The 10,528-nt window shown below is 39.3% G+C and overlaps 1 protein-coding gene across 7 annotated transcripts in view; it reads right to left on the bottom strand.

Moving 5' to 3' along the window:
• ltbp1 (latent transforming growth factor beta binding protein 1) overlaps nucleotides 1-10,528 on the bottom strand; it is a 72,692-nt gene that overhangs the window by 18,837 nt on the left and 43,327 nt on the right. For 5 of the 7 annotated variants that reach the window (XM_016661708.1, XM_007573920.2, XM_007573919.2 and 2 more), the window contains exons 9-14: nucleotides 10,122-10,181; nucleotides 9,065-9,187; nucleotides 6,655-6,822; nucleotides 4,891-5,064; nucleotides 2,467-2,553; nucleotides 2,181-2,306 (exon numbers count right to left, since the gene is read on the bottom strand). In XM_016661708.1, coding sequence (XP_016517194.1) covers nucleotides 2,181-2,306; nucleotides 2,467-2,553; nucleotides 4,891-5,064; nucleotides 6,655-6,822; nucleotides 9,065-9,187; nucleotides 10,122-10,181 — 738 coding nt within the window. The remainder of the gene's footprint in view (nucleotides 1-2,180; nucleotides 2,307-2,466; nucleotides 2,554-4,890; nucleotides 5,065-6,654; nucleotides 6,823-9,064; nucleotides 9,188-10,121; nucleotides 10,182-10,528) is intronic. The other 2 variants (XM_016661707.1, XM_007573921.2) reach the window with 2 other exon arrangements.

The raw sequence follows: 10,528 nt of genomic DNA, 5'->3' as shown, positions 1-10,528 counted from the left end.
AAATATATATAAATATATATATATGAGACACAGCAAGATCAAGTCTGCTGTTGGTTTACCCTCAGAGTACAATGAGACGGTGGATCTACATGAGTTGGATGCTGGCAGATGGTACCTGAATGTTATTGAATGTACAACACATGCTTCTGCACTGGAAACATTTTGAGGACCAAAAAAAACAATCCTCTATAACTTGTTCATTTACTAGTGGATAAGTGTCGGCGGTGCCCCCAAACAGAACAGGCAATGTTAGAGAGGTCAACAATAATTAAGTTTGAAGCATGGCTGATACCGTCTGAGATCCTCCTGAAGGTAAAAAAGAAAAATAGGTGTGGCTGGCAAAGGGTTCTGAACTGGGGTCTTATGGGCGAAAACAGTACAGAATCAGCTAACATGTAGCAGTATGGTATGGCTCTTACTGGCAATAAATAAACTTTGCATAATGGTGAGAAACAATTACTCACCTTTTAGTGCACAGACCTCACAGACCTTAATTTAGTAAATGTAGGGGCACACACTGGTTAAACCAGTGTAAGCTGAAGTTTTAGTTGGCACATGCATATATGACAGTTGAATAAACGTTGCACCACATGTTTCACCACAGTGTGGTGTTTCTCTCTCTAGGATCCCAACTATGTCTCAAACCATTTTCTTCTCTGTGTGTTTTCTCTATTATTCCTGTTAATACATATTGTGGCTGCATATAAATAAGCTCTGTACATTTTTATTTTTATTTTATTTTTTTACAGAAATCTAAATGCGATACCTCTCCCTCCACAAAGATGGAGATGAGATTTTACAGCAGCTACGAGGAAATAATCATGAGGCCAGCTTGCCCAGGCAGCACTGGTTCAGTGTCGTTTTGGTGGGCAGGGAGTGCTGGGCTGAAATGGCAGGAAACCACATAATGATAGAGTGAATTGTATTTATGTCCTCACAAGAGTGGTGAGGCCAGTGGGTGCACAGACTAGTAACAGCCTGATTGCTAGTCTCTTCTAAAATTCCACTGATTTATAAGTCCTGTTAATATCAAAATATTTAGTTAGACTGAACAGTTGTTCTTTTTGGAAGTTGTGGTTGTTTGCATGGTTGTGTCTATCGGGAGGCAATTTGTTCCACAAATCTATCATTATAATTTGACCATCAGGTCAGTAAATTCCTCAATCACAAACCCTGAATCACCAGTAACCTAAAAGAACTCCCTCACGAAAAAGAGTCTTCAGGGAGGAAGACAGCAAATTCCTGATGAATGAATGAAGACTGGAAACAATAATGAGATATACAGGAAGAAGGTAGACAGCAAACTCTAGCAAAGCAATGATAGACGTGCAATGAAAAGGACCTCAGTCCTCAAGCAGAAGAAGGAACCGGTTGATGACAGCTTGGACAAAACCAATAAACCGAACACATTCTTCAGTTGGTTCAGGTAAGGATTGTCAAGATTCTCTCATTATTTTTAAATTCAAAAATAAGACACCTCCAGTCAGATGTATTGTTATACATTCTGGAAAGAAGAGTTGTGTGTTTTTAGGGTGCATTCACATCAGCTCTGTTTAATCTGCTTTAATCAAGCTCTGGATAATTTGCTTAGAAAGTCCAGTTGCTTTGTGAGATGTGAATGCGTAACTGAATTCTGGTGCAGACCAAAGCAGCAAACTCTGGTCCGTCTCTACAAACCTGGGTCTCAGTTCAATTGAAGTGAACTCTGGTGCCATTTCAAAGGCATATGTGTATGTCAAGCTGTACGGGGCTTCTGGGTAAATACAAAAAAAAAATGTGTCTAGTGATAGAGAAATGGCTCCTGGTCTTTTGCCAAAGACAAAAGAGAAACCATTCAACTGCAGACAACCTTCAGTATCAGTCTTAGAGATTTCTCCAACATCAACCAAAACTTTTCAAACAATCATGATTTGTTCTGCATTTGTTGAACTCAATTTGTTTCTGTGGTATTTTCACACTACAATTTGCAAGAAGCTGGATGCTCCAGACCTGCAGAGGTTTCACTTTTTCACAAACCTGTTGGAGGTTTTTTTGAACATGAGGACTGATCTCACATTGATTAGAAACAAAACCTTAGCTGCATGTATCTGCTGAGCTCCGCATGTGATCCCTTCTGAGCTCTCTAGTTAAACACGCATCTCTAGACGTGTTTCATACGGCCTCCCTCGTTCCATCCTTACCTACGCAGGTGCTTTGGCTGCCATCCAAGTGGAATCCCTCATCACAGTGGCAGATGTAGCTCTCAGCTGTGTTGTAACAAACCCCCTGCCCGCATATGGAAGGGTTGATCTGGCACTCATCCACCTCTGAGAAAAACAGGAATGGAAGAAACAACATACTGCAATTTACTGTTATAAAGAAATACCAGAGGTATATAGTTGGCCTAACATTTGCATAACGTTTGACAATATTTGTCTTTTAAATGTTGCACAGTGATATTGTGAAACAGGAAAGCAGGAAACTGACCAGCTAACTGAGTGGGTGCGATGTCCTGACCCGCATTGAATGGGAGAATCTCCACCGGAGCAGGTGGAGACGTCTTCTCAACAACTTCTATCAAATAAAAAAACAAAAACAAACAAAGAAACACCACCATAGACATTTTTAAACGATACAACATATATAGAGACAGGCATTATTGGAAAATATCTAGTTCAGCGTGCAGGGCTTCCTTTACTGCGCACAAGCACAGATAGGTAAGCATGACCAGAATGCCACATCTTAACATGAAATCAAAGGTACAGAGGGTAACATAGCTTCAGCTGCATAATCCAAGGCCAAATAAGACAGAAATAGCCTTCAAACCCCATTACCCACAACAACAATCACAGCATTTTAAAGAGATTGCGTTGAAATATTTTTGATAAATTGAGCCATCCTTTATGGAAATACTTAAATAAAGGATTCTAGCATCTCCTTGAAGATCAAGATCAAGTAACAATATCATTAAAGACTTTTCAAATACATTTTAGCCAGTGAAGTTACAATTTATCTGCTGAGTAAACAGAATAAAGCAATCCCAGCTGCTCAGGGTTGTTGATCATTCACGATTTCAGGTTTAAATGCAGCAGGTGTGATGTTAAAAAAAAAAACTTAAAAGGATGACAAAAGCCCTGCATGTCATCTGAAAACTAAGACTTTGCAAGACACCACTGTAAGTATATTCACATGTTGATGGGGAAAAGTTCCACGTTTAGACAAGATCGCCAAGCCACCTAGACTCTGCTGTAGTTGCCATGCCAGGGCACTAGATGGCACTGTGAGCTTAGCATGCGACTGTAACTCTTCACCTCACTGGTCTGTGAAGTATCTGGATCAATCGCAAAGTACGTCTCCATTTACGATGAACCAACTTCTCATGAAACACATACATATTTCACATCAGAATATGTGTCAAACTGAACAGGTTGCGCAGCACAGTACAATGCTATCCGCCATTTTTTTTACTATGTGCCCGAGCATGTGTAGAGCAAACCCTGCAGCCATGAATTCGGTGCATGTGCATTCACACATCCGCATGGAGTGTTTCAGAGAAGTTCTGTGCCAGAGACTCCGATCACTGGCGACGTGTAAACAACAAACGGCAAAAATGTTACGGTTTCACTGAAAAAAAAAACAGCTCAGTGTAAACGGGGCCTAAAAGCCCCCTGGCAAGGAAAAATTTCCCCCTACCCCGTGATTGAGTTGCAACCAACCACCAGAGAAAAACACACTATGGCACTGTAAAGGTTTACAGCATCGATAAAACCCTATCGGCTATGATTTTCATGCTAATAACTTTCATAATACTAACTATTCAGTGGATGAGCTCCTCATCTTGCCTTTTCTGACTGCGACTTACAACAGAACCAGCAGAACATTAAAGTTTGCAGGATTTTGGTTCACTTTGGGATAAGATGTTGCAAAGTTTTCTCTTTTCATCCGAGTTGCCAAACTTGGCTCATGACCAGGGCTGGAACAGCTGAAGCTAATCTCCTTCTCTTAGCCAGGTTTCACCCCCCACCAGCCCGACCTGCAGGCTGCTGGGCCAAGCCGTGTGTGAACTGAGCCCACACTGAGCTAAAGCAGTTTAATCTTTCCCCTAATGAAACATGAGGGATGTTTCTGTTAGGATTCATCTTCCTACGCTCATGCCAGAGAACTCCCAAATTAGACTTTCTAATGCTACATTGGAGTTGCAATTTGCCAAAGTGAGTATTTAACCCACAGTACTATATTTTTAAGAGTAACAAACAGAAAGCACTAAACAAGACAGAATAGGTCTTGTAGCACCCATCCTGTAGCATCTTTATCTATACAAAAAATGCAGAAATCATCTTTTTCCATTTTGCATGAGGCAGATCTCTGTATGACACTAGGTCCAACACCAGGTCTAGTATTAGACCTAGAAATCAAAAAGCTTGTCTTGGTTATGTGAGGATTTATTTTGCTTCTTAGAGAAACTGCAGTAATATCAATGTGAATTAAAGGACTTGAGCGCTACAATATGAGAGAATGGGGTAAATATGATTACATATTTACATATTTGTCATTGTATGTAAATGGTGGATGAAGGTAATACATATTTTAATCTAATATAGTTCCAGTAACATGACCAATCAACCTGCACAGTATGTGCAGGTTGATTGGTCCTGCACACCAATCAACTCCTGCTGCTTCTTGAGCAGCTCCTGCTATAAAAAGAGAATGATACTCTGATTTAAGTTTTAACAATGTAAGTTATACTAAAGCATGCATGACCAAAGCAAAGTCAGGACTGACAATAGTACAAGACCGTCTGCAACAGCAGACAAACAGAATGTTAAGAGTTCTGCCAGAGACAAAAACATATGAAGCTGATGGATTTTCACTCCTGTGGCAGATTTTAATCCTAAACGAATAAACCCTGACCTGGAAGAATTTCTTCTGGTGTCCCAAAGGCCTCCACTGGTTTCTCTGCCGTTGGCAGGGGTTGCAGAGGTAACAGGTCAACTGGTTCCTGGAAAACGGTCACTGGCTTGTTTACTGGAGGGTTTGGTAAAACGGTGTAGCCCATTCCGCCGGGACAGATTTCTTTAAACAAGGCTACAGACGACACAAGCACAGGCAACAAAGCATCCCATCATTATTTTCAATAAGTAAAAGCATCATGTTAACTATTATTGGCAAATTCAAAACTCTGACACCAATGTTGAAAGTTTAACTGCTGTTAACATATTGGAATAAACATTAAAGATACAGTTAGCAATAATTCCTAGAAAAAAAAAAGACATAAGCAGCATACCTCTCATGGATAGAATAGAATAGAAAAGAATAGAATAGAAAGATTCTTTATTATTCTTTATTCTTTACTATCCCCCAATGGGAGAATTCAGGTCTGTCAGTATATCCGCAGATCACATTACATTAAAGTAAAAATATAAAACCAGAAAACAATAGGAGACAGTAAGGGAAAACTTCCAGGACAGGGCAAAGAAACCCTGTGGATTTATTAAAAAGTAAAATCAGAGCAAAGAAACATGTAACTAACTGGAAAAACAGTCCAAATAGCAGAAGGGTGTTAGGGATGCAAACAATTAATCAACATACAATTAACTGATATACAATACAATTAACATACCATTAATGGTTTCTTTGATTAAAATTAGTTCCAATTAATTAACCGCAGCACCTTCCAAAAGAGGGCGCTGCTGGTCATCCTTAAGCAGAGCAAGTTGTAAGAGAAATAATAATGGCGGAAGCTTTCCAGGACGGCAGATGAAACAGTCTGGTGTGGGATTCAAGATGCACCTAATGCGGTTCTGTTTTGAAATATAAACACTCGACAAACTCTTTAAGTTTCACCTTAACAGCGCTCATTCAGCAACTTCAACTTCTTAACCAAAAAATACTGATGTGCTGCAAAGAGGAGGAGAATATGAGAGCAAAGGAGAGGGAATAACACAGAATAACTAACATGATGGGGAAGAAAAACATGATGCCAATAAGCACGGTTGATTTTGTGTGCTGTGGTGAATGAAGCTTTAACACTGATCAGAGAGTAACCATAACAACCTGCTTAGAGGTGCTACAATACAAAGGAAGCTGAATTAAAAGCATGACCAACAGCAGAGAGCATCACTCTCACCACTGACTATAGATTGACCTGCCAGCAGAGAACTACATCAGTTTCCCTCCACTTTGTTGACACGAACATCCCTGTGTTCATGGGAAATTAAGTATTCCACATATTCTACTCTTTTCATCTTTAATTTTTCTATTCAGCAACCTAAGAGGTTCCAGTTTTCTTAGATTTCATAAATATGGCAAACTTTAATAATATGAAAAAAAAACAAAATTTTCTGTTTACTCAGTCAGCTGAAAAAAATTGTTAAAAATATAACAATGTGCTTCTTTAAAAAAAAAAAAAAAAATCAGCATAATATGAAAATGTAGCCCTTCATCTTATGGAAAGACGGTTGACCCTCTGGACACAAGAGAAAACTCAAGTTTTTAAGAAAATGGCCACTTATCAATTAATCGTTAGTCGACCGATAAGATCAATCGACTTTAGGTTAATTTATTAATTAATGATGGTCATACAGCAGTGATGGTCATAAAGTCATACAGCTGCTGGGAGGAAGGACCAGTGGCAACGCTCCTTAGCGATAAATACTCTCAGGCTGGGAGCCTTACCTGTTCCAGGAGGGGGGCATTTGTCACAACGAGGGCCCCAGGCTTTACCCACACTGCAGCAGCAAAGCTGCTTGCTCAGCTGGGCAGACACTGGGTGTAAGCACTGCCTCGCTGAGTTGACGTAGCGGAAGCAAGCGCCCTTTTCTTCCTGGACGGCAGGTGTGTTGGCTGAAGAGCAGCACCAGGAGGAGGACGGAGAACGTGGAGGTGTAGGAAATGGTAGACCAAAGCATAGGAGACACATATTGAAGAGAGAGGACAAAACGTGAAGAAATAAAGCAGTTCCCTTCACCAGAGTAAACCTTCCCTCGCCCACAAATCCAAAAACACAAACCCCGGCACATAAACAAGCATTCTACTGCTGGGTTATCCACAATGACATCTTGTGGTTTTGCAGAATCCCATCGCTGGTATCTAAACAATCAAAGCTAAAAAAAGAGAAAAAAAACAGAAACATATGTCCACAAAACAAAGAAAAGACTGCAAGATGGAATAAAATAAGAAAAATGCCAATACGTCATGCACTAACACACAGATGCTGGCTGAGTTCAAGGCATGCAGGAGGTCACTGTGAAGAGGACAACAGCAAAGAGCGGCTTTTTGAAGTCACCAGATGGTATCTACACACCAAACAGTTACTTAGGCTTGCCAGGAAATACATTCCTGTTGTTTCACCAAGACATGTAAACACTGAGTTTGTTAAACTCTACTGGGACTTTAACCGGAACTGTATGTTTGCTTAGTGAACACACACTCAAGGTGGATCTAAAAGATGAACCTGTAGAAAACCACAATACACACAGGTAGGTAAGGTAGAGTCTCTACGATGCTCCGGAACTTTGTTGAAGTCTTTGAAGTAGCAGAGGAATTTAAATAACTATAAAATGGCTTTAGAAAGAAAAGTCACTAGAGGTTGTGATGTAGAGCAAAACGTCTGACCAAATCAGCCCAGAAAAGCTTCACCAGACATAAAATCATTTTCAGTCATCTCAGTTCTCAAATCTGAATCTTATGCAGCAGGGGTTTCCATCTCAAGTCTTCAAGAGCTGTGCTGTTCCCTGTTCCAACACACCTGAATCAAACGAATGGCTCATTACCAGGCCTCTGCCAAAATTAATGACACGCTGAAGAGGTAATTCAGCCTCCAGCTTTGTGGAATGACCTACAAGACTAAGAGCTGTGCTGCTGGAAAAATTTTAAATCCAGTGATGATTGCCAAGTTTCAAGAATGAATACAGAAATAGATTGCTCAACAAATCACTAACTGTGTCAATAAATGCAACAAAAACAATAGTAATATGAGTCAGGAATTCAAAGACATACTAAAGAGAACAGTGATGAAAACTCAGGTTTTATTTTGTCTTAACAGACAAGCACTCACACACTCGCATGCGCACACACGCATAGACACGCACTCTGCTCTGGTGCTTAACATGCACGCTCACTATCAAAATTATTTGTTTATATCTTCTTGTTTTTTACTGTAATTTGGTAAACCAACCTTTGTTGTCTCTATATGTCTCTGGCAGTGAGTCAGTCTCAGACAGTGTTTTGTTGTCAAAGTGTGGTAGGAAATATCAATTTCAAAGAATATGGAAACAGGCCAAACTTAGAGTTCATCACCAGCTGCATTTCCATTTACCATAAAATTGCGCAAAATGAACACATGAAAATAAATTTGCTTAATAAAAACCTAGCAATGTTGAAAAAAAACCTGAGTTTTCCATGAAAAGTTTTTGTTCCTGGATGAGGTGGGGGATTTTGGCCATGTTAATTTAAATGTATTATGCAAAATTGCAATAGAGACACTTTTTTTTTGACATCGTATGAGTCACGTGATCAACAACTGGATGTAAGTACTGGCAAAAACCTAGAAGAAAATGAAGAAGAAAAAGTGGTAGTAGGATGAAGGTTTGTTTTTGGGTTTTTTTGTGTGTTTTTTTTTTTTCAGACAATGTGCAGCTGGCTCCACCAGAGCTCTCACAGCATCACACTTCATAAAAAGTTGTTTTTTCTAAGGCGTTGAATTCATAGTTCTTCTGTTAAATCAGAGACTGAAATTTCCCCAAAACGCCGCATACGTAGCCACTTCCAAGAATAACAGGCTCGTCACTCCAATGACTAAAAACGACACCAACGTGATGAGCGCTAGCGCCATGGCTGAGTTATGAATATATCTCATTTAACCGTTCACATCCATCCGTGTCATGAATTTTAATGACTACCATGTGAACAAGGTTATTCACGTGTGATTTTAGTTTAATTTCTTATTTAATGGGAAATTGTGTTTTTTGACATTAGCAGAATACAGACCCAGATTTGCACACATTTATTATGGAAACGCAGCTACTGGTTGATATGGATGTGTCAAACAGCGGAAACCACTGGAGTTGCAGACTGGAGGACTTACGGATGCAGCCTGTGAGAGAGGCGTCGGGGGCATAGCCAGGTTTACATGTGCACATGTAACTGCCCACAGTGTTCAGACAGTCTCCGTTAGGACAAACGTTCTGCAGCTGGCATTCATCCAGATCTGTCAGTCGGTAAAAATGGAAAACATGTTTAGTCGAGGGGAGTTCTTTTGAAGATTCAATCACTTCAGAGAACAATGACATTTTCTTTAAGATGCAGAGTTAGTTGATTCTACTGGTGTTTATCAAAATGTTGAACAACTTCAGGTCTTAGAAGCTGTCCGGAGCTAACATGTTTAGTAAAATCTTTATGCTAAAATGTGCATAAACAAACAGCTCTAAACCGTCATTATCTGCACTCATTGCCACATTTTTAATGTCATATAAAAACAATGCACACATTGTTTTTAAATGACATTTCATTTTGTCAAACACCATCAGTAATCTAAGTATGATCAGCTTTTTAACAGGTCAGAGAAAATTAATTTGGGTAAAAATGTGTTTGCTTTATTTTATGTTACATTCATCTTCCTGAATAAAGATTGTTTTATGCTTTTTTCCTATGAAACCACAGCAAAGTGAGTTCAGAGTTATAGAAATAGGCATTTAAAATGAATCACTTCAGCACTGCAACTTATATCACTATAGATTTTTCAAATTCACAATCAGAACGCAAGTTTAACTCATCCCTAGCGCTCAACAAAACCTTATTGTTGAAGGTTTTGGGCGGCCTCGTACCAAGAGACGAGGCAGAACCATGGCAAGGTGTCAAATATGCACATTTCAGTTCCTTTTAAATTTTACACAGACTTATGCTGCAGCAACAAACAACAATGAAATAAAATGTCTTATTTTGTTCTATATGAAGTCATCCAAGTTTGTCATGTTAAAACCATAAATTTACACACATGTAAAGTGTCTTTTCTGCAGCTAGTTTGGTACTAAACGTCATTGAGTTCATTCAAACAGTTCAAATTTTTCCAAAAGATTCACAGTTGGAAATAGAAGGTCAACAACTAGAATGGCTAAAAAATAATTAAAAGGTGAAGCTCTTACCTTGGCAGTGAGAACTGTTGATCCTCTTGTATCCCAGAGGACAGTCTATCAGAGGGATAGCTGAGGAAACAGGAGCCGGAAGTGAGCAACTGGATTGTTAGCTTCATAAATCTCCAGACACTAGCATATTTTATGAGCATCTAAATGAGTTTCTAGAACTGCACACACTTTCTACAATGAACAGAAACCATCTTTAAAGTCTAGTAAAGGCACAGTGATTGTCATTCGTTGTCATTCGTAGCAATTTTCAGATAATTTCACGTGCCTTACTGGCTTATAGTAAATTTGACCACTTTGGTTTCCTGCCTTATGTCAACAGCTCATTTAGATCCTTAATGTCTTTAAGCCGAGCAAGAGAAGTGGGGATACTGTGAGGAAGGATTAAAAAAAATTAAACTGGTATTATC

The sequence above is a fragment of the Poecilia formosa genome, unplaced genomic scaffold, assembly GCF_000485575.1.
Source record: "Poecilia formosa unplaced genomic scaffold, Poecilia_formosa-5.1.2 Scaffold340, whole genome shotgun sequence".
NCBI lineage: Eukaryota > Metazoa > Chordata > Actinopteri > Cyprinodontiformes > Poeciliidae > Poecilia > Poecilia formosa.
This window is presented reverse-complemented; position numbering and strand designations above follow the sequence as displayed.